The 24,396-nt window shown below is 37.5% G+C and overlaps 6 protein-coding genes and 1 pseudogene across 6 annotated transcripts; 6 read left to right on the top strand and 1 right to left on the bottom strand.

Annotated features, from left to right (window-relative positions):
- Window positions 1-5,692: 5,692 nt before the first annotated feature.
- On the bottom strand, window positions 5,693-7,372 carry LOC108051745 (annotated as a pseudogene).
- Window positions 7,373-7,678: 306 nt separating this feature from the next.
- LOC108051791 lies at window positions 7,679-8,214 on the top strand. The gene is made up of 3 exons (XM_017134012.2): window positions 7,679-7,867; window positions 7,929-7,972; window positions 8,032-8,214. The coding sequence occupies exons 1-3, from the start codon at window positions 7,774-7,776 to the stop codon at window positions 8,209-8,211; spliced, it is 318 nt and encodes a 105-aa protein (XP_016989501.1). The 5' UTR covers window positions 7,679-7,773; the 3' UTR covers window positions 8,212-8,214.
- A 215-nt stretch (window positions 8,215-8,429) lies between these two features.
- Window positions 8,430-9,448, top strand: LOC108051789 (trypsin 3A1). Its single transcript, XM_017134010.2, has one exon. The coding sequence runs from the start codon at window positions 8,431-8,433 to the stop codon at window positions 9,232-9,234; it is 804 nt and encodes a 267-aa protein (XP_016989499.1). The 5' UTR covers window position 8,430; the 3' UTR covers window positions 9,235-9,448.
- Window positions 9,449-9,557: 109 nt separating this feature from the next.
- On the top strand, window positions 9,558-10,577 carry LOC108051790 (cuticle protein 16.8). The gene is made up of 3 exons (XM_017134011.1): window positions 9,558-9,697; window positions 9,770-10,126; window positions 10,193-10,577. Exons 1-3 carry the CDS (start codon window positions 9,677-9,679, stop codon window positions 10,373-10,375), a joined length of 561 nt encoding a protein of 186 aa, XP_016989500.1. The 5' UTR covers window positions 9,558-9,676; the 3' UTR covers window positions 10,376-10,577.
- Window positions 10,578-10,723: 146 nt separating this feature from the next.
- On the top strand, window positions 10,724-11,215 carry LOC108051744 (general odorant-binding protein 57d). The gene is made up of 2 exons (XM_017133958.2): window positions 10,724-10,828; window positions 10,883-11,215. The coding sequence occupies exons 1-2, from the start codon at window positions 10,763-10,765 to the stop codon at window positions 11,213-11,215; spliced, it is 399 nt and encodes a 132-aa protein (XP_016989447.1). The 5' UTR covers window positions 10,724-10,762.
- A 537-nt stretch (window positions 11,216-11,752) lies between these two features.
- On the top strand, window positions 11,753-12,224 carry LOC108051742 (general odorant-binding protein 57e). Its single transcript, XM_017133956.1, has 2 exons — window positions 11,753-11,809; window positions 11,877-12,224. Exons 1-2 carry the CDS (start codon window positions 11,753-11,755, stop codon window positions 12,222-12,224), a joined length of 405 nt encoding a protein of 134 aa, XP_016989445.1.
- A 1,089-nt stretch (window positions 12,225-13,313) lies between these two features.
- On the top strand, window positions 13,314-13,988 carry LOC108051756 (gram-negative bacteria-binding protein 3). Its single transcript, XM_017133969.1, has one exon. It carries the CDS (start codon window positions 13,348-13,350, stop codon window positions 13,720-13,722), a length of 375 nt encoding a protein of 124 aa, XP_016989458.1. The 5' UTR covers window positions 13,314-13,347; the 3' UTR covers window positions 13,723-13,988.
- The last annotated feature ends 10,408 nt before the right edge of the window (window positions 13,989-24,396 follow it).

Below are 24,396 nucleotides of genomic sequence, written 5' to 3'. Positions count from 1 at the left end.
GAGGACGAATCGCATCGCATCCATTTAGCCGGCCGAGCTGTCAGTTTGATTTAATTTAATGAGAATAGTCGCGGGACGAGGGGATCGGCTTATGAGGCCGCATGCCCGAGTGTCGCGGGCACTCAAATCAAAATGACAACTTAATTTTCATAATTGCGCTTAATGAATATTCGACTATTGCTTGCCATATTTCAAATTCCGCTGCCAGACTGAGGGCAGACTTTGTCTTCGACTCTGGTATTTCGAATCGTTCACCAATCTGGTGGCTTCTCTTCCGGCTGCTAGACTTATCCTTAGAAGATTGTACTATCAAATGGTCTTGTATGATTATTTTTCCATCTGACAAACTTTATTTCGTTCGTAACTGTTTTTGTGATTTTCTATCCAAAGGTCGGCTTTAAGAAACAAACGATAGGATGTCAGTAAACTCGTGAAGAATTCGTTTAAATTGAGCGTGCTTTATATGTAAAAGTTTATGTGCTCTTTTTGAAATTTTATTAAAAAACCGTTTTATTAAAAAAAACTAATATATGAAAATGTGATCGTTTAATGATCAATACATTTTTTAACAAGACAAATCGGACATATTACAACCATTGAAACAAAATTATAATACTATTTTTTATGGAAACAATGTTAATATGTACATTTTTAAGTTATCCTGCTCTTGACCTAAAATATTCAGAATTCCACTAAAGACTTTGTTTTGACTCTGGCATTTCGAATTAATTACGGATGTTTTGTCTTTTTGGCCGGTTGTTGCATAAGAGCCCAACCCTTAACCTAACAAGATCAGCTCGTTTGATGCTCGCATTTAACTTTAAATGGAGCGCAGCCGCGTCAGAATTTAATTAATAACCGAGCATGCATCTTCATTATAAATCATCACTTCTCAAGTGTTTGTCAGGCGCACGCAGCATAAATCACGGTCGGTCGGAATACGGGCGGAGTTGCACTGGCAGTCGCGTGGAACAGTCCGTCCTCCGCCCATAAAGTCCATGTTTTTTGTCCCCTCTTTTTGTCATCGCATCCAGCTAATGATGCATCAAGTCCTGCAGGGTGTTAGCTACGTCTAACTTGGGCCTCGCCGGCACATCGATCATTGGGCCACGGCAAACATCTGTATCTGTGACACTCCCACGCCATTGTCTCGCATATTCCTGTGGTTTCCGATTACGTCAAAGGTGAAGTTGGACCGCATCGCCAAGGGATTCCTTTGCGGGCGTGCATTGAACTCTTTGGGAAACTGTATCCTGATTAATCCGTTGGGCTGTCTATTTGTTTGCTTCGGGACTAATTTGTGTGAAAACCTAATAGAGCAAGCAATGATATAGAAAAATGGTCCTACAAACGAGTGGAATGCATTTTAGATACACTTTGGTTACGGGTTTTATTTGTATATTCATTTTATGACGCTCATTAATGTTAAGTAATTCTATTTATTTTTTACCAATTAAAATTTTATTTCGAATTTTTGATTTAATATCAAAAACAAAATGTTTTAAAAAATTATTTGGTATAAAAAATGTTTTTTAAATATATATAGAGGGACGTTTTAATAAACAAGACACAATGCGTTATATTAGTAAAGTATTAAATAAAATTTTAATATTAAACAGAATCAGGAGGCTTCTTAAATTAATTTTGTGGACTTCGATGTTTTTATAGAAAATATACAAATTAATTACAAAATAATTTATAAAACTTTTAGAAGCGAAAGCATGATTTTCTGCTAAAAAGATATCAAGAAAGTGGTATATCCGTTACTGCGGAAATTCAAAATGATCATGTACAGATTGTATTATCCTTCCAGAAGTCTGAACATCCATAAGTATCGGTCATGAATCATGTTCACCTCCCCGCCCAAAGTATGCTGTTAATTTCATTCATGAAAACTTCATCGGGAGAAGCCACATCCAAAGCAGACCAGCCTACGCCTTATAAACTGACAGATATAAATATTAATTAAGAAAAAATGAGAGAGAATGAACTGCATATTATTAATTTAATGTGCGCTCGTTTCGAATTCGGAGTTCGGGATGTGACTTCCCGGTCCTCGGTGCTCTTTTCTGAGAAACATGCTTGGGGAGGAGCTCGAGGAGTAAAAGGCGTCATTCCGTCATTCTGTGCTGTGTTTATGTTTCAGGCGAGCAGACAAGACTCATAAATTACAACCAATTATCAAATTAGATTCTTACAAAACATGCAGTTTAAATCATATAGGAGTGTTTCGCTTTTTACGACACAATCAGTCGCAAAGCGCCAGATTAAGGGGCTGTTCTCGGATTTCCGTGCTTTTTTAGTGGTTTTTTACGGTTTGAATGGGGATTTTATTTTTTTTTGGATCAAATGCAGAATCAATTCGGATTCATGGGCTGCTGATGGCGGCAATTAAAGAAAAACTATGCAATCGAGAAAAAATTAGCAGACAATGTGAGCCCTGACAACTACGGGCAATTAATTTGGTGTAATTACTCAGGGCTGACTGACAGATCTTGAGACCGCATCCGAATCTCGAGCATGGAGTGTAGAGTGCCCTGTGTTGCCACCTCAACGCATCGATGGCAGTGGGATTCTGGGATGGCACTGGGATTCTCCTCGATCTCCAACAATTGCGGCGGCATTTTAATGAGCCAAATGGGATGGCATCTCCCCTCGAGTGGCGGAAAATTACCCCCATCGCCATGAAAGGGGTGCAGCTCCTCTAGTGATTCTACTAATTGACATCGGCAGTCTCGTCGTGGTCGTCGTCTGTGATATCAAACAGTTTCACGCACAAATTGAAACTGATAATTGTGCCGGGCAGATTTATGGGACTAAGTGATGAGCATATGTTTTAATTAATTTCCAAGAAATTATCTTAAAGCGATTCCTTGCTAAAATCCGATCAATTGTGTAACCCTGGTAGTTCCACCGTTTGACGTGTTTCTTCGTGGTAATTATGACAAATGTCTAACCCGAACATGAGCCCTCCTAGTACTCATAATACCACAAACATAATAGTGGATGTGGATCCCCCTCTTCCCATTTCGTGGCCACATCTGCATGACATTTTTTGCTGTTGTCTTGTTTGGGGCTCGCGACATTTTCTCGAGACGCCATCCAAGGAGATTAATGCGGTGAGGAAAATCATAAATTAATTAGAAGCGCTCTAGTCCGGCCTGGAATGAAATCGGTCTTTCGGAGATGCAGATGCTTATTGGTGACATTTAGCGGCAATTTATTGTCATTAGGGGAGTTTGAGGGGTGAAAGCAACTACAGGTGTTGGCACAGAATCGCTTAATTAGCTTTTATTATTAGCTACGATGTGGCAACTAAGTGGCCAAATGCGGGGGACACAACCGATCGCTACTCCCCAACTCCTCCGACAGACTTCCTGTTTGAAAGTTGGCGCCTAATGCCGACGTTTAGGGACAATTAGCGACACGCCTTTTGGCGCCAGCCAGCCCGGAATTCCAGCTAGTTTTTGGGGGCAAGTTTATGGGTGTTTTAGTTTGGGATGTGAGTCGGAATGACTGCCAGGAGCAGGTTCAGTGAATTCCACTCTGTCGTCAGTGTGTCGCGACTACAGCATCCTGCCGATGGGACTCTAGGATGTAGAAACACTATCGATCATCATGCAAGTCAGGAAAGGTTTCCTCCAAGTATTCTGCCTCTGGTAAAGAAATATTTTTAAATTCTATGACGAGTGTTTGATCTACCCTCATGGAAAAAATAATAGGTGTGTTTTCTTTTCTTTTTGAACTTTCTGTTTCTAATTCATATCTTCTCTAATCACAATCCCCGGACCTCAATCCCATCGATAATCTTTGGTGTGAACTCAAAAGAGACGTCGGAAAGACTTTTTCTCAAAATAAAAATCAACTTTGGGATAATGTCCAAAGAAAAGGTACCACATTCCAATGGGAACATGTCGTAAGTTAACGTAAGTTAATGTCCTCCATGCCAAGACAAATAGAGAAAGTCTTGCAAAATAATTTCGGATATACCGGTTATTAGCTGCCAGATACTTAGTTTAATATAAAACAAGAAAAGCTAACTTCGGGCTGAGCCGAAGTTGATATACCCTTGCAGAATACTCTGTAAATTATATTCTCCAAAATTATTCATATGATGCATTCTTAATACTCATAAAAAATCCCAACTTCCTAACTTTAAAAACATTATGGCATTTCCAATCGTTCAGTTATATGGCAGCTATAGGATATAGATCCTTATGAAATTTGGTAGGTCGGATTGATTGTCCAAAAATAAAACCCATAGATAATCCCAGCTTCCTAACTTTACAAACACCAAAGATATGGCATTTCCGATCAATCAGTTATATGGCGGCTATAGGATATAGTCGTCCGATCCTTATGAAATTTGGTAGGTCAGACTAATAGGCCAAAAATAAACCTCATAGAAAATCCGATCTTCCTAACTTTAAAAACACCAAAGTTATGGCATTTCAATCTCGTTCAGTTATATGACAGCTATATGATATAGTTTCCCGATCCAGCTCGTTCCGACTTATATACTACCTGCAGTAGAAAGACAACTTTTGGGAAAGTTTCAAGCAGATAGCTTTAAAACTGAGGAACTAGTTTGCGTAGAAACGGGCGGACGCACAGACGGACAGACAGACGGACGGACAGACATGGCTAGATCGACTCTCCTGGTGATGCTGATCAAGAATATATATACTTTATAGGGTCGGAAATGTCTCCTTCACTGCGTTGCAAACTTTTGACTGAAATTATAATACCCTCTGCAAGGGTATAAAAATACCAAACATAGTGAAATATTAATTTAATTTAAACATTTTTCTTTAACTATTATTGTGTTCAGCCAAAATTGGCGGACTTAATAAAATATTTAAATTAGTGTTATATTAAAGGATTTGTGAATCTGTTTTACTTTTTTTTTTAAAGACAATGATTAGAAGTTATGAAAAAAAAATCATTTGTTGAGATTAGAGAAGATATGAATTAGAAATAGAAAATTAAAAAAGAAAAAAAACACACCTATTATTTTGTCCATGAGTGTATATACTCATTTAGAGGTTTTTTAATCACAGAAAATTCTAAAGATATTGACTTGGGTTAATTTTAGTAGAACATTATAAATTTAAATTGTTTTTTTTTATTATAAGAGGGTTGACCTTGAAATACTATGTTATAGCACAGACTTCAAAAATATTCAACATTTCTCTTACGAAAAAAGGATAAAATTAGAAAAAAATATTATGCATAAATATTTTATTAAAGTTTTTTTACAGCTTTAATTTAAAGAATAACAAATTTTAACAAAAAGAAGGTCTAAGCGAATAGTAATTTAAACATGTTAAAGTTTTATTTAATGACAAAATAAGGACCTTATTAAGTTGAAACAGTATTAATTCATAATATCCCCATCGAAGTTGGAAATGGATGTAATATCCTCGGTGAAATTTGAGATTAGAAAGTTATTAAATATGAAACTTAAGTACAAAATACACAAAAATAAAAATTCGTAATATTCTCGTCGAAATGGGAAAACAAATGTGTTAAATATGAAAAACCTTAATTCTCTCGACATCGTTTCCGTAATATCCCTGCTGAAATTTGATGATATATATAATAGTGATTAAGTATGAAACTTAATAGGTATAAAGTGATAAATAAAATAAATAAGAGAATTTTTGATACTCGCAAATTTTCAGCCCCACCCTCATGGAATGATATGAAGCTCCACGGCGATCCATTCCTTCTCCACTTCAATCTGCTGGTTGATCTACGCCTCCATCTTGCAGGAGCCCTGGAGCCGGAGTTTATTTTTCTCGTGTTCCTGCATCTGGCGGTAAAATCCCAGGTTGCCCGAAGCTCGATGGTCGTTCTAGAACTTTTCTTTCGGTAGATGTCCTGGAATCGAAGCGAGTCCTCGAAGTAGTTGGCCATGCTCTTGGCCGAGTCCTAATCCTGATCGCATGAAGGTCCTGTTTGCAAATTGGAAACTTTTTTCTCTCGAGGATTTGCTCAAACAGGGGTTGCATATTATGTGGTGTCATCGAGTTATGTGGAACATCACCGTTGGCTTAAAATAGCGACTACAAAAACACTTGTTGCTATGAACTCGAAACAAATTAAACAATATCGTTTTAATTGCGAAGCCAAAATGTTCTCTAAGAAGATTTCTACGGTAGTGATCTCTTTATATAAATATAAAACGAGGTCGGAAGCTAACTTCGGCAAGCCGAAGTTTTAATACCCTTGCAGACTTTGCCGAAATTGCTAAAACTGAAAAAGTAGCGAAAGGAATAAGGTATACATAAATAAACTAGATTTGCATCGTTTAATGTCAATTGCTTTTATACTGCAAAAATGTCATTTAAAATTAGAAAAAAAGGGATACTTTCGCAGCCTTTAACTATTTACGATTTAAAAAAATTTATAGCAATAGCTTTTACACAGCGCGAAATATTCTGAAAAACATAAAATTTGGACCGATTTTACCTTATTGTTCCAATGGGAGCTATAGGATATAGACGTCCGATCGCCACGCGCTTTTACCCTGATCAAGGTATACATAAAAAAATACGATTTGGAAAGATTCATGTCAAAAGCTTTTACAATGCGCGAAATATCATCAATTCTTGCTAGATATATCCGATTGTTCCTATGGGAGCTATAGGATATAGACGTCCGATCGGGGCGATTTTCAAACTTGATCTGCGTACACATGTTTTAGGACGAGTGTGAAAGTTTCAGATCGCTAGCTTTTAAACTGAGCTCGCAAACGGTATTGAAACAGACGGACAGACGGACATGGCTATATCGACTCCCCTATTGATCCTGATCAAGAATATATATACTTTATAGGGTCGGAAACGTCTCCTTCACTGCGTTACAAACTTCTGGCCAAAATTATAATACCCTCTGAAAGGGTATAAAAACCGCTACGGGGTAGCGGTTATCACCGTTATCACCGATAACTTGTTATGAAATTCAAGCTCATCATAAATCAGAGCAATTAGCTATTATTGCTATCAAAATAATCTGGATTATCGAGTTAAGGTAAAAACTCCGTTTTTATAGTGAGGTGGAGTTAAAAGTAATCGCATCCTAAGAACCTATTTGGCCTATTGGTCGATACTATCACCACTACCACACATTGTTGTAAGCTAAGATCAAAATTGTGGGAAAATATGGCACCCACTGAAGCAGACAAAGCAAAACAAAGAACAGATGTTCGTAACTTGAGTTTTGAATGTAGACAGAATAATCAATAGTACAGGAGTACTTTTGAATCAAATTCCATTTTAAAATTTCGTTTAAGATAAAGTGTATGCCATACAAAAATAATGCCAAGAAAAACGAACGTTTTGAAATTTTGACTGAGAATGGCATACATTGGAATATCGGTTATGGAATTAAATTTTTAACGTTCTGGGAGTGCAAAAGTAAAATAAACTATAAGAATGTTATAGTCTTAGGTTGGTTAAGGCTAGAATTAGAAATAATAACGTAAAAACATTTCACGAACTTATTTATTTGGCCTATGGTGTTTTGTTTTTACTTAAATTCATGACTTTTTCTTCAAGTGTATGCCAGCTATAAGGCTTGTGTCATTGCTGAACAATTATCAAAGTTTTCCACCGACTTGCTGTGTGTCATTTTTATAAATTTACGATATTCATTACGCTGCAGCTGGCCACACTGATACCAAAGGGCGTTATCTCAGCTGTTTTGCCTCGACTTTGTTTACATTTTACAAGTTTATTAACATTCAAACAACATTAAACCATAAATAAAATGGCCTCAGCGACCAGTTCAAGTGCTCGGCATTTATTTGACGAGTCAAAGAAGCGATTATGTGCCCGCGTGGGCGTGAACGTGAATAATTTGGGTGAGTTCTGTTCCCTGAAGCAATGAAATCGATACTAAGTCTTTGTTTTGGCTATTACTAGGGTCCGTAGCCCGACAGGTTGTTAGAGGTTCCAAAAGCAATGAGGTGAGTCTTTATTTATAACTCCCTTGATTGGAAAAACTAAGATTATAACTCACTCCCAGATCATGCATCAAACACTTAAGAACTTCACCCAAGTGGACGTCGTCTCAGATTATAGCCACCAGAATCTGCAGAAGATGACGCTGATTCTGCAGCACGTGGGCTACCAGTACGATGTGATGCAGGACAGCGTTAACCATTTGGATTACCTCAAGGAGCAGGTCACGGCCATGGAAAGATGATTGGAAGAGCAAAAGCCTAGACACTAGCATCACCCCCGTCCTCCGCCGCCAGCTTAGTTTGTCCAAAGCCATCCATAAATATCCATAAATCCCAAAAGATATCCGCAGAAGGTCAAGGGCCACCACAAAAAGAGTTGGCTCTGCTGATAAGATAAGCCGTGCCATTAAGTTCCCTTATAAAAGAGTTTGCCCTCAGTGGATTCCATCACAGTTGACAAAATGTTGAGCTTGGAACTGAAACTTATAATAGCTTTTTTGCTAATCTGGACTGTGGCAGCCCAAAACTCCACGGATGGCGGACAGGATGGCCGAATTGTTGGCGGCTGGGAGACGCACATCACATTCTTCCCGCACCAAGTATCTCTTCAGTTGGGCACTCGCCACGCCTGCGGTGGATCCATCCTTGCGCCAACCATCATTTTAACAGCCGCCCACTGCGTGCTGGAGTACACCAAACCGCAGTATTATTCGATACGAGCCGGATCCAATGAGTGGGCCAAAGGCGGCAGCTTTATCCGCATTCAACGCATTGTACCGCATCCCAAGTTCCATGAGCCCACAAGGATGAACAACGATATTGCCATCGTTCAGCTGCAGCAGCCACTCGTCTATAGTAGAGAAATTCAACCAATAAGTCTGGCCACCACTCAGGACAGGATACAGCCAACGGCCCAGCTCTTCGTCAGTGGCTGGGGTAGTCAGCTAATCTCACAGATGCAGCCTGAGAAGCGTCTCCGTTACACAGTTGTCCAGCTAAGTGATCAAAAACAGTGTGAAAGAAACTATTTTGGAGCGGGCACTGTTACCAACACCATGTTCTGTGCGGGAACTCAGATGGGTGGAAGAGATAGCTGCCAGGGAGATTCAGGAGGACCACTGGTCACCTCCATCGATGGGCGGATGAAACTCTACGGCATTGTGTCCTGGGGTTTTGGCTGCGCAAACGCCATGTTTCCCGGTATTTACACTAAAGTTCCCGCATATGGTGATTGGATAGCGCAGACGATGGAGGAGCTGGTCTAGGCTTTTTTTCCCTAAACACTACTGCTTTACCACTTAGAAATAATAGTCGAAATCATTGCTACGCTTAAGTTTTCTCAATCTCCATATACAAATAGTAAACATAGTGTGTAAGATTTCCTCCGTGTAAATGATCTTTCTTTATCACTTAATACTTGCTAGTTCTCAAGTTCAAATGACTAACCAATAACATAAAATAGTACTTATCGAAAAACAATTTGTTAATTCAACTTTGATGTCAAATTACCTTGTTTATGAATGCAAAATGTAAAAACAAGTTTTGGGATCGTGGCTGGCTTAACCGATCGTAGTCGCATATAAAATGCGCATCTCGGCGAGCCAAATACCAGTTTTTGGCTCTCACGAACTGCGAATAACGAAGTGTTGGCCAAGTCGCCGTCAGTTACCAATCGCAGCTTGAGTCGAAAGGCAATATTATCCAGCCATGAAGCAGTTTATAGTTTTGGTAAGTGAGCGACTTGCCCCAGCAACACATCAGATATTACTCAACTACAACGCTTCCTGTTTGCATGTCAAGGTCGTTTGTTTGATCGGTGCCACCTGGGCCGATGTGTCCCACTTGGTCACCCCGGAGCCAAAGGTTCCGGCTAGTCCGTATGTGTTCAGCTACCAGGCTGGTCGAGCTCCCGGACATGTGGATCGTCAGCACACTGAGGTATCTGATGGATCGGGTGTCATTCGCGGAGCTTTCTCCTATGTGGACCCCAAGAACCAGGTGCGCACCGTGCAGTACGTGGCCGACGAGAACGGTTTCCATCCACAGCTGAGCCACAAACTGGAGGACAGTGCCGCCGTCCAGGCAGCCAAGCAAAGGCATTTCCAGACCTACAATCGAATTGCGCAAGAACATGCTAGTTACACACCAGGCCAAGCGGTGAGTACTCCGTAGGCAGGTGTGGCCCCAAACAGTTAGTAATGATGCATTGTTTTCCGCACCCAGGCACTGGCAGCCGCTCCGCATGCCAGCGCCGCCGTTGCACATGCCACCCAGAAGCACCTGAGCGCATTCGAGCGCATTGCAGCCGAGCACGCGGCCATTGGACGCCAGCAGGAGGCACAACGTCTGGCACTGGCCGCCCAATCCGAGCATGGTGACGTCGAAGATGGTCAGTACCATCCTTAAAGGGTGATGTGCATCAAGGGCAAACTGTATTAAATGAAAATAAAACAGGATTTCGTGATTATCCCAATCGAAAATCAAACAAAGATTAACGAAATAAACATGAAATCAAATAACAAGGAAATATTGTCGATTTTTAGTTCTTTACCAAATATTATCATAATATAATAATAAATTGTAATTGTAATTGGTTTGTTAATTTAAATCTTATCGCATTCCCTACAATTGTAAATCAAAATCAGATATAACGTAAAATTGAGCCCTTTCTTTTGTATTATTTAAATGGCCAGCGATCCATTAATTATAATTATAATCATGAAAGTGGCGTCCAATTTGCCATTTGTAGTCAGTTTCCTATGCCACCTTCTTCTGAGTTGATGTTTGAGTAAAATGTCAGTAAAACTAGAACCACGCCTTATTTTCGTTCTCTTTCTGTTGCGGTGTCAGTTTGTAAATGTAAGTTAAATGTATCCGTGAATCTACAAGGTTATACATTAAATTTTTTAACAGGGAGAGATACCCTTTACCGATCCGTGCACGGATCATAACGGGATAACGGATGAGCAAGCCAATAATGCATTTAAGGACTGGCCTGAGCATCTGAATTTGGCTAGCGTTAACAAGACCCACAAGTGTTACGTGACCTGCATTTTGATATATTATAATATTGTAGATAACTATGGAAAGATTTCCCTTGACAAATACTTTGACAACGGGTCTATTGATGAGTATGCCTTTGCGCCTACACTTCTTCGGTGCCGCTATGAGTACAGAAAGGAGACCGATTTATGTGAACAAATTTTTGGTATATTTAATTGTTTCAAACTACTAAGGGGAAATTAATCTACATGAGACTCGCCAAATACCTATTCGTAAGGCTTGAGTTTTTAATAATACATTTTAAGATAATAGAACCCGAATAAATCACAATTTTTCAATTTTATTTTATGCGTACCTTATCCGCTTTTATAAACTCTGGTCTAACCCTCAACCGTGCTATCAGGTAGTTCTAAAGCTTTCCATCACATCCCTTTTTACATGGGCTTACAAAATTACTATTTTTAGGCAACAATACAATTTTGACAAAGAACAAAACCAAAAATTAAATATAGAATATCATATACTTTTAATCCTATAAATATATTTTTGTAACCACGTACGCTGCTGCTATTTACTTCGTTGGAGGTTCTTTATTTATTTATTTTTATTTCACATCCCGTGTCGAATATTTAATTGCGAATCTTTTAGAAAGATGAATTGTTAATCGCACAATGTGTGGCGATTAAAAATATGAATAGCCCTTGTAAGTACATTTAATTGTTTTAAATAATATTGTACTTATAGTACGCGAATTGGAGTTTCTCGTTTAGTTTGGAAAGTATGCTGAATCGAGAAGCACTATACCTCTTCCTAATGTTTCTGTGTAGGACAGTACATGTAAGTTACATTTGTTATCCTACAGCATTACATATTAAATTTATTAATTTTAATCTAATTTTTAAAGAGCAACTCTGCAGTTTATAATCCGTGTATACGGCAAATGGAGCTTACAAAAGATGAAGCTTCCCAAGTGCTTGAAAAATGGCCAGACAATGGGGCCCTCGTTGATCGGGAGTTCAAGTGCTTTCTGACATGCGTGCTTTTAGACTTGGGGCTGATTAGTAAGCATGGGGTGGTACAGATCGGAGAGTATCTGAGGTCCGGAGTTGTTGACTGGAAATGGGTGGCCACCGATTTGGTTGTATGTCGCGCAGAATACGAAGATGAGAAGGACCTGTGTGAACTTTCATTTGGACTTTTCAACTGTTTCAGGGAGGTGAAACTAGCAGCTGAGAGGAAAGCTTCCAAATAAATTTAGAAAAGTTTTATTAAAATTAAACGGAATTTAGTTTAAAAAAAATGTATTTTAATAAATTGTAAATGGTTTAAACACATTCTGAAATATGGCAAGTCTTAAGAAAATGGTTTTTTATAAGAATTTTGGAATTTGTATAATTTGATGTTTTTTAAACGGACTTATTATACTTGTACTTGAGTAAGATAGTTAAGTTGTTAAGCTAAGAATCATTATACCATTGCATATTATAATTTCAGTCAAAAGTTTGTAACGCAGTGAAGGAAACATTTTCGATCCTTTAACGTAAATATATTCTTGATAAGCATCATCAGGAGAGTCGATCTAGCCATGTCCGTCTGCCCGTCAGTCCGTCCGTTTTTACGCAAACTAGTCTCTCAGTTTTAAAGCTGTCTGCTTAAACTTTCCCAAAAGTTGTTTTTCTATTGCAGGTAGTATATAAATCGGAACGAGCCGGATCGCTCCCATAGGAACAATCGGAAAAATTTTTTTAAAAATTTAACTTGTTGTTTTTAATTATTTTTTTTTGTTATTTGGGATTTGGATTTATTAAAATATTATTGAATTACTGTTTTAATATAATTAAAATCGGACAACAATATCTTAAAGCTGCCATAGAAAATATGGCAAAATGCAGCGCAAAACCGAAATAGCTTCATCGTTTTTAGTAATGTTGGCATAGAAATCGAAATGTGGTCGATTAGTATATAAACTTCGGCTTGCCGAAATTTGCTTCCTTTCTTGTTTTTTGATATTTTTAAATTTACAAATTATAAACAAATATATTTGTATACAAGTCTCTTCGTTGGAGAACCTTCTGGTTCTAAGGGTTTTTATTGCCAATATAATCATGAATTAGGCAGTTTTTGAGTTATAAAAGTTTAACCAAATAAACTTAATTTCGTTAAAAATATATGTTTTATTTAAAAATTCAAGAAACAAATTCTTTTCATTTGGGCGATAGGTTGGAATTAAATAATTTACGATTATTTTGAGCTTTTTGTCTCTCTCGTGTTTGTTTTGATAAGCAATCGAATCGAAAACCGGCTTCGCCAACAGATTTTTAAATTTAGTTCGGATCCGAGGTCCAATACCGCAACACGATCCGTTCCGTTCCGAGATGAGTCGACTTCCGCTGTGTCTGGTCCTCCTGGTGCTGGCGATTTGCACCAGCCACGCCTACAAGGCACCTGATGCTCAGGTGCGGGTGTTCTATCCCAAGGGATTCGAGGTCTCCATTCCGGATGCGCCGGGTATTTCGCTGTTCGCCTTCCACGGCAAACTAAACGAGGAGTTTGACGGACTGGAGGCGGGGCAATGGGCACGGGACATCCCAAGTGCCAAGAAGGGACGATGGACGTTCCGGGATCGCGAGACCAAGCTAAACCCAGGTGAAACCCTGTATTTCTGGACCTACGTGATATACAATGGCCTAGGCTATCGCCAGGATGATGGGGTACATGTGGTAACCAGCTACGACAATCAAAACCAATAAAGTACATTTTCAAACAACGAAAAAATACAACCTTTACATCGAGCTTAAAGCTCATATACCATCTTTGTTTTTAGAGTTCACTTTTGAATTCGAAGCCTCTCTCTTCGCTTCCAGCTGATTGCTAATCTTTTCTTCGGTACACCAACAAAAAAATTATACGGATTTAAAAACTTGATTTTAAAATTTATGTGTTTCATAATGTTTTTGTAACACAGTATGTAACAGGTAAAAAATGTGATTTCGATAATAAAATATTGTTAGCAAAACCAATTTTTTTTTCTTTAGCATAGAATAGAAATATTTTTATATACATTTTAGAAGTAATTCTAATATTACATGTTACATAATTCTGATCCAGTGAATTATTCTACACTACCCTACATGTTATTTTATTTTTCTTATGATCACCAACTTCCAGATAATCTTTTTCCCCATAAAAGCTTTAACTCACATTTGTTTAATGGTGGAGCATAATGTAATCGAGTCAATTGATATTTAAATCAAGGTATGATAAAACTTTAATGTAAATTCATATAATATGGTCGCTCCGCTCGTCGATATCGTCCTCCACCGCTTTTCATTGTGGCTGTGACGTATTTAATTATTTTCGTTAGTAAAAACACTTTTATCCAATGCAAATTTATGCACTTTTAAACGCTGTAATTAATCATAAATAAAACGCGAGGCATTAATGGCCAAATGGAGCGCAGGGCACTGCAATGCGATGGTCTGAAAATTGCGTAAAATGAAGCTCGCTCTCAAACCAACCGATATAATTTGCTTTATGCACTGGCCGGAATGCACGTTCTCGTGTACAGTGGCGTTCAGAATGATAGGCATACTTTAAATAAATGTGGAAATTATATGTTTCCTGAAACATGTATTTGTATTTTGTTGTAATTGCAAAGAATTTAAACGAAAAACTAATGTGACACGCCAATATAGAAACAACATTGAAAACAATTAAAATTCATGTTTTGAAATGAAAGGTACTTGTAATTTTACTTAACAAAATATTGAAATACATTTACTTTTTCTTCTTTTTGAATTTTTCTTATAGATTTTCAATTTTTATTGCAATTTTCATAATTTATTTAGGAACATTCCCAAGTGGAACTTTTAATTTTAAATAATAATTTTAAGTCTTATTTTTAACAAAGTAATTTAAAGTAAAGTGCAATTACTTCATTTCCCATTTTAATGTTTTTAAATAAAAGTAAATGGAAATAAGGTTATTATAACATTCAGGATATCTACATTTTTAAGTGTTAAGTAAACTTTTCTTTTATGTAAAGTAAAATAGATCATTCTTACATTATTTATTGTATAATTTTTTTAAATTTTATATTATATAATATTTTGGTTTATAAAAAATGAGTTTGAGATAATAACTAAAAAAAATGTATTTGTCGTCAGACTTAAATCACTTAACAAAGTTTTTATGTTTTAAAAAATATGATTGAAAAAACAGTTAATTATCGGGAGACTAAGCTCAAATATTAAACTTTATAATCTGCTATTATCTCAGCCCCAGCTGTAAGTATGTACGTACTTATAGCCACCCAAACACACATACTTGCACTCACGCACGGTAGACATCGGGGCAAAAAGTTTCCAAGGATTCACAAGGCAAATTGATGAAGTTTTAGTTGCGGCAACTTCGCTACGTGATGTGTGCGTTACCAGACAGAGACGCACTGTCCACGGACCACGCCCCTTTTTGGTCCTATGTTCCTATGTTCCTATTCCTATATGGTGGTGTCGCCGATGTCGTAGGACTGGGGCCTTTGTGCCCGTTCGTTAACTTTTTCTCACTCCCGCCTCGTTGCGGTGGCTTTTTTGTAAGCAACAACAAAGCAGTAGCAAATGCAATTACAACGCAACGAGCACACATTTTTTGCACTCACTGTGCGCCGAGTTGAGAGTTTGGAGCCACGCTAAATTGGTCTGGCAAATGCTTTTTGAACATCCCCAGCCACGCCCCCTCGTCCCTGCTTTTTTTCGGCGCCGGTACCTTTATAATTTTCTGTCTTCCTGAACATTGCGTAGCAGCCGTTAAACGCTTCATTGGCGTTCTTTCCTCCCGTTAGCAGCCTTTTCGTTTTCTCCCTTTAGACCGCCACGAATTGCCAAAAAATTCAACGGAGGGTCTCCTGACTGGCAAGGAAAATAGGATTGGTAACACACAGTAGTTCGGAACTGTGAACAGCCGTGCTTAAATCCTAATTAAAGTATGAAGTAATACCGAAATATAAATGCTTCCATGGGTAGACTCATTGGTAACAAAGGGGGTAATTAAAAAAATTTTATCAGCGTCGTTCACTTCACAATATTTTAAGATTAAATAAATAAGCAATCGATTATTGTTATCTGTAACTAAATTTCATCCCAATTTAAACTTTGCTTATCTCGGAACTTTTAAAAGAAACGTTTGGGGAATTGCCTGAAAATAATATATTATAGCATATACGTTTTTCGTCGCATTTTGGGTATAAAAAGAGCAGTGATCCGTGGCAGCTTATCAGTTGCGAATTTGAAATGAGTATTGTCAATAAGGTGATCATTGTTGTGTGCTTGATTGTTGGAACCCAAGGACAATGGCTTGATAAAAACTGTGGGTCTGGAGGATCATCCGGCAGCCCTTGGCTAGCAGCCATATACAAATGGAATCCCCGAAAATGGGAAATTTATTTTCATTCCAGTGGCACACTTATCACCGACCGTGGGTATAGATATATATAAAGGTTCTGTTCTGTAGTTTATTTTTTTAAATTCCAGGCTTTATACTGACCCATGCCATACATAACACCCAACCTGGATACGTGTAAGTAATACTTAAAGCCAACGATGTTTTCTCGAAAAAAGGTCAGTTTTTATACCCTTGCAGAGGGTATTATAATTTTGGTCAGAAGTTTGTAACGCAGTGAAGGAGACGTTTCCGACCCTATAAAGCATATATATTCTTGATCAGGATCAATAGGGGAGTCGATATAGCCATGTCCGTCTGTCCGTCCGTCCGTCTGTCCGTCTGTCCGTCTGTCCGTCTGTTTCAATACCGTTTGCGAGCTCAGTTTAAAAGCTAGCGATCTGAAACTTTCACACTCGTCCTAAAACAAGTGTACGCAGATCAAGTTTGAAAACCGCCCCGATCGGATGTCTATATCTTATAGCTCCCATAGGAACAATCGGATATAACTTGCAAAAATGGAAGATATTTCGCGCAGTGTAAAAGCTATTGACATAAATCTTTCCAAATCTTATTTTTTTATGCGTACCTTGATCAGGGTAAAAGCACGTGACGATCGGACGTCTATATCCTATAGCTCCCATAGGAACAAAAGGGTAAAATCGGTCCAAATTTGATGATTATCAGAATATTTCGCGAAGTGTGTAAGCTACTATCAAAAATTTTTCCAATTCTTATTTATTTACGCATATCTTGATTAGGGTAAAAGCGCTTGCCGCTCGGAAGTCTATATCTTAAAGGAGATAGGAAAAATTGTTTAAGGCTGCGAAAGAATCCCTTTTTTTCTATTTGTATATGACATTTTTGCAGTATAAAAGCAATTAACTTGAAACGATGCAAATCTAGTTTACTTATGTATACCTTATTCCTTTCGCTACTTTTTCACTTTTAGCAATTTCGGCAAAGTCTGCAAGGGTATTAAAACTTCGGCTTGCCGAAGTTAGCTTCCGTCCTCGTTACATATGAATTTTAACCCGAACTAAAATGTGTATACCGTGTAACAAAGGTGGGGTTACAGCTTTAGCCCTATAAGGTCAGTTATAGTCGGCCTGTTCGAGATTAGTTGAATATGTTTTACAAAAGCTATAATGATGCTGATACAGAAATTTTTCATCGATCTACTGATTTTTGAACTTTGAATTTTTACTGAGCTTATCTCTGCAATATACAAAGTTGCAAAATATAAGGCATGGAAATTTAATTTTAAAGAAATCAATATGTACTTTGAGCAAACAAACATGAAGCTTTTTGATTTTTGGGCTTCTAAGACATATTAAAACTTGACTTCTATATACATTTTTTTTATACAAATACCACTTTTTTGAAGGAATACGAACAATCCAGTTACTTTTAGAATATCACGTTCTGCATTCAGTATCTATAATTTGAACTAATATTAATACAAGGGTAGTAATCTGGTGTAAACTCAAATTTACTGTTTAATACAGCTCGGTTCGCCTGGGAGCAACGAACGATGATGCTCTTACATCACAATGGTACTTAACTGAATCCTTGACTATCCATCCCAACTTTGAAAATAATGGAAAATCTATCAAGAATGATTTATCATTAATCCAGTTGGCTACTAAAGTTGAGTTCAATGGTAAGTATGTTTGGTTTGTTTTTTAATATTAAAATTTAGTGTCTTTGGATTTCAGCACTCATCAGGCCAATTTGCCTGTTCTACAGCAGCAACCCAAAGCAGAATCAACTCCAGAGGAAGATTGCGGATTCCAGTTTGAAGTTTACATTCTCGGGTTGGTCAAAACCATTCCCGTTCGATGTACCATATACCAAAGTTTACAAATCTGCCAAAGTTGCCCGACTTAATTCCCAATCTTGCTCACATAAAGATCAAAGTCCCTTGGAACAGAATCAAATCTGTGGTAAAATCGATTCCGATGAACTATGCTTCAGGAACAGCGGAGGACCCTTAGAAATAGTAATAAACAAATGGGGAAAAAAGGAGTCCGTCATGGTTGGAATGCTCAGCTATGGAACTGGCTCATGTGGTGGACCTGAGGTTTTCACAGATATTTTAAGTCACGCAGAATGGATTTCTGGTGTGGTTCTTAATCACTAAAACGATTTTGGCAATATTAAAAATAAATAAATGAGTGTTAAGTAAAATAGCACACACTGCAATTTACTTGAGTTGTAAACATGTTAAATTTAAATAAAATTTAAATTGACAAGTGGGTCAAAAATGGTAGTGTACATATGCTAGAAACGTTGTGAATAATTATTTATCGTTAAATCGTTTTTAATCATTTTAATTTCTCCAATCTTAAAGCTATCTGGATGAGACCGAAAAGCAAGTTTTAACGAATATTTAGTTTTGTAATAGCTACAAGGTATATTAACATGGTTTTGCCGAAGTTTGCTTTCTTTTTGTTTCATCATATGTTTCGATTAAATAATTAAATATGTTTAGTGGTGTTAGGAAGTAATAACTGAAAGTTCATATATTTTTATACAAGTTACTCTTAGTGGAAAAGGGAACATTAAATTAAATTAAAAGTATGTTTATATTTTATGGATCAGGATCCCCAGCCGAGTCTTTATGGATTGCGAAAAGAATTGCTGGTGGCAGTGCCATATATGTTTTCAAATCGGATAAAAGAATTAAGGGTATCTAATAGTTGGGTCACTTGACTAAACCATACTTCTTGTTTTTAACTGTTTTGTTTTGCAATTAATTTACAGATTTATATTTTATTTTACAAACTCAACAAACGAACACATACAATGTTATGTGTATATGGTATATTTTCATATAATTATTAAATTCTGATTTAAAATGTACTAAGCTGATACATCAATTATATTTGCAGTGGTCATTCGTTTTACACTGAAAGTTGTATGAATGTGTCACTGTCTGGGAGATCGATCCATTATCATAGTAAGGTGCTTTTAAGGAATCCTGTTACACACGTTCCAACGCTTAATGCCCAACACGTTCAGAGCTTTGGGGCGTGCCGAGTTGTCTGTCCGCCTCGCTGGCTGCCAATACGTATACATATGCATGTATTTTTTACAGTGTTTGCTGGGGCATGGCAGTGTCATAAATATTCTTTGCCGCTGCTTTATTTCTTGCCCCGACAACGACAACGATGACGACTACGAGAAAGCAGTTTATCAATAATGCAAAATATTCCGGGGGAAGTGTGGGTGTGGGTGTGACGATGGCCACCTCCTGACTCCCAATTGGTTACTGTTCACTGGGAGAAAATTGATTTATCTGAAACATAGAAAAACTAAATTATTTATTAAAACCTTTAAAAACAAGAAAGGAAGCTAACTTCGGCAAGCCGAATTTTATATGCCCTTGCAGTTTTTACATATCGACAACATTTCGATTTCTATGCCTACATTACTAAAAACAATGAAGCTATGTCGATTTTGCGCTGCATTTTGCCATCGTTTATATGGCAGCTTTAAGATATTGTTGTCCGATTTTAATTTAATTAAAACCGTAATTCCATTATATTTAAATAAAACCAAATCCCGAAGAACAAAAAAAAGCAAAGTTATAATTCTTATTATATCCTATGGGTGCTGTATGATAAAGTCGCCCGATCCGGCTCGTTCCGACTTATATACTACAAATAGCTTTAAAATTGAGGGACTAGTTTGCGTAAAACGGACGGACAGAGGGACGGACGGACATGGCTAGATCTCTTTCACTGCTTTGCAAACTTTCGACTGAAATTATAATACCCTCAGCAAGGGTATAAATATAACAAAGTTATCTATCTTGAACATGGTTCGATTTGCACCTTTTCGGTATATTACCTATCCATTGAAACCCAATACATTAAATCCCTAACACATTTAAAAATGCGGTTAATATTAAATTTTTTAGAGAAGTTGGAAATTTAGAAGAATAATGTCACAAAAATTAATAATAATACAGCTTATTTTAAATCCAATGATAAACGTCTGTTTAATATTAAGGGATAAACAATAAAATTGTGTTTTTGTTTCAACTATAATTCCTTTATGTGCACTAAAGTGTGATCCTCTTACTAAAAAATTGTCTTTTCTAATATTGATCACATTGTTATGGCTAATCAATAATTTTATCGTTTTGAAGACGATTTTCCCCTCAGTGTAGTTGTTGGCACTGGCGTTGCCCAGCGAAGCGGCATAAGCTGCTTGGGCTACATCTCCAAAGCTCCTCGGCCTCGATGCCATTCCGATGCGGAGTAGTCCCCAGTGACAGCGGCAAGGAGCAATGGGGTGCAGTAGGGAGCGGGGAGGAGCAGTCAGGAGGAGCACGAGGAGCAAGAGGAGCAGCAAGGAGTAAAAAGGAGCTGGAGGAGCTGTCGAGCCAGCCGCTGCACTCAGTGTGCATGTTTGTCGATTTGACTACGATTGCGGAAACGTATACAGTTCGTTGATCATTATCCGGTTCGTGATGCCCTCGTTTGCCGGCGACGTGATGCAGCTTTCCGGAGTTGAACGGGCGCTATTGAACTTATTACCGACAGTTCGCTGGGAGAGGGTATCTGGATCTGGATCTGGTTATTTGGCGAATATGCATCGACAACTAAAACACATTTCACCGGTCTCCCGGCTGCCTGGTTTATGTTTTGCATTAGCGCAATGGCTCGGCCTGAACCGGGCACTTTGTCAATTGGGGCAGTCGGGCATTAATTTCACTGGCTACTTATGGCGCATTAAATGGCAGCGTCAGATCTATGGGCGCTACTAATGGCCCGCGTGGTAATTGAATTTTTCATTCCCATTAATACCATTAAAGTGGTAATAGTAAATTGCTATGAATGTTGAGCTGTATTTGCTTATTCTAGCTTAATTATTTTTTTCGAACTTGTATTGGAAACTGTTTGGAGCAATTAAGGGACATTTACGTGGAGAAACTGAAAGTAATTTAACAATTGTGTATTTAATAAATATATTTCGGGGCATAGGGATTATAAACCAGTTAATTGGTTTGTAAAATAGAAGTTATGTAATAATTGTTAAAGTGATAAAAATTTATATTTCAGTTATTATTAGTTAGCACGTACTCAAATTCAAAAGAAATTACTCAAACTGAGTTATGCACTTAATTATCGAAATGGACTGATGACAAATTGTAAACAAATAAGATGTCTGAAATGTGGACGATTATTAAACCCAATCACTTTTAGCTTTAAGCCACCACCCCCCTTTTCGAAATACGCCCGACTATTAACTGACAAATTGAAAACTGTGTAGTTTCTATAGTTAAATTCGGCATCAGAGCCACTTCCTGTGTAACAGTTAGCTTCGGATCGAAATCAATATTTGCGACTCAAAACGGGCGAGCATTTCAAATTCGCGATGACAGTTGACAGGATGGCAGCGGCAATGGCACAAGAAGCTGCTGCTCAAAATCAAATTAGAGCAAATGCGAAGTACTTGAAGGAAATGCCCTGCAAGCACAGGAAACCGGAAGAAGGAAGAACAGGCGGGCGGGGAGGGAAGGGAAGGGGAGCGGGGTCAGGGGTGACCCGCAGGCGGAGGCAAAGGTAAAATCAAATAACAAAATCTGATTGAATTGAAACTGAGGTAAGCTTCTGAGCGAACTGATTTATTGATTTCCAAGCAGCGTTTTCTGCTTGGCTTTGCAAATTGAATAAAGTGAAATTTTAGGCGCCTCTATTGCTGTCTGTCGTTGATATTGTGTTATAGTTTTACCTGGATTTCACACAGGTGTAAGTAGAGTGTTAGCGATCTCAATGTGTAAGACAATTGACTTTAGACGGCAAATTTACATTTATTTATATTTTTCATGTTAAGGCGATTAGCGTTATATTTGACGTTAACTTTAGGAGATTTTTAGGATACTTTATTGACTGAACGATTTCACAACACATGTGTGAAGCAGAGTGTTAACGATCACAATGTGTAAGACAATTGATTTTAGACGACAAATTTGAATGTCTTTTAACTTTTCTTATTAGGGCGATTTTCCTAGAGCTAAATAAGCGTTAACTTTGAAAATACAATTTATAAAGTATATCTTAATATCGAATTTGATGGTTGAATGGTACGGCATGTAATTAGTTTTTTAAAGGATTATTGTGGTCTTAACTTTCAAAGATTCAAATTAAGCATATTTAAAAAATATATATATGTATATATATTTTTATTGTACTATCATTCAATTTATTCATGAACGAAAAGATGTAATATGTTGAGGAAATGTCCCTCTCTCTCTCAAAGTTTAACACAAAAATTAAATGTAGTTCATTCAAAGTTATCACTAAAAAATTCGACCAAGGGAATTTAAATTTGTGCTGAAATTTTTGATCACTTTCTGGATGCATTTTCCAGACGCAACTGTACTTTAACTTGTCGCAGTACATTTTTGGAGCTTTAGGCGCATCAAACATTTTATTTACAACACATTACATTTACGCATTTCGGTCTTTCGAACGTGGCACTTTTTTATGTTTTTCGTATTTTTGTCGTTTGTTGTTTGCGTTTGGCGTTGAGTAGCGGAAATAGTAAAAGTTTTCTAATGAGAAAAGTTTCCTCACAGACAAAGAGGGGAAGCGCCGTCGACAGAGACAGCAATATCTGGAGAAAGGGAGATGGCAATAGAATGAGTGAGAGAGAGAGCTACTAGATGTCCTGGAGGAATGGGGAGAGCGAGAGCGAACACTGTCCATGTTGTCGGCGATTTTAATCATTCGCCACACTCACAAAAATTATTTTTTTTATTTTTAGAAAATACGCTTTGTGGCATCCTTGGGTAAAAAAATAAATTTAAGGTATTCATTTCAGTTGGAAACGTTAAGAAGTTTCAAAAACAAATTATAAATAAAATATTTTGAGGAAATATAAAATATTTGTAGAAATAGTTGTTTAATAATGAATACAAATTGTAGCAAGATACTAAAAATATTGTAAGAAGTCGGTCTTAAGTCCGTGATCATCTCTAGAACTCTACTGGACGAAAATCTTTCCAATATTGTGCTTTTATAAGATATTTGGATTACATTTCATATAGAATATAGAAAAAATGAGAGCCAGTGACATATTTATGCCTTAATATATTAATATTTCTAAAACCAAAATTCTTGAATGGATCTGAAGAATATTGTAGACAGCTAGTAAATAAAATAAATAGTAATATAAAATCACCATTAATCTAAAGAGGCAGTTTTTCTTAAAAAAATAACATTTCAATTCATTAGTGAACTAAAATTTCTTCAAACAAACTTAGACTGCGGAGAAAAGACAAACGTCACTTTTTTCGATTTGAAATCGATAACGATGCTTTTTATGAGTGTACTTTCTCTCCTTTCTCTCAAGGATGTGCGAGTGTGAACATCAAAAACTAAACACGTCAAAGTAAGCAACGGAAATGAGAAAAAAGTGCGCTTATTTATTTTGTGTACTTTCTTTTTGCGCCCTCCCCCTTCACTCCACCTTCTTTTGACAGTTTTTTGCGATGTCGCCTGCATTTGTATTTGACTTGACGGGAGAGCGAGTGAGAGGGAGCAGGAGTGTGACAGGGAGGGGAGATCCTCGCGGCGACATCAAAGCGCGTTATAATTCGGAATTATGCAAAGCTTAGCAAACGTGGACGCATTGTGGCGTTTACAAGCGGAAATAATGAAAAATAGCGCGAGACGCTGAATCATTTGTCTCCATCGCGAGGGGGTGGCAGGGGGCGTGGCAGTGCAGAAGCTGTAGCAAATTGTTGCATAACGTTGTAACGGTAACAATAACGGCAAAGGAACACGGAGATTGCAGCTGTAAAGCGAATTCGAGGTAACACCTTGACTGGTTGAAATTTAATTGTTGCACTGCGAAGAACTTCGAAAAGTTCTGATATCTTCTAATTTCTTTATTTATATTTATTTATTCAGGCTTACACATAGAGAGCAACCTAAAATGAGAAGTGTTAAAAATCACCTACATTTTGGGAC

The sequence above is a fragment of the Drosophila rhopaloa genome, unplaced genomic scaffold (assembly GCF_018152115.1).
Source record: "Drosophila rhopaloa isolate 14029-0021.01 unplaced genomic scaffold, ASM1815211v1 contig_115, whole genome shotgun sequence".
Lineage (NCBI taxonomy): Eukaryota > Metazoa > Arthropoda > Insecta > Diptera > Drosophilidae > Drosophila > Drosophila rhopaloa.
The sequence above is the reverse complement of the archived record's forward strand: the minus strand, read 5'-3'. Positions and strand labels throughout refer to the sequence as shown.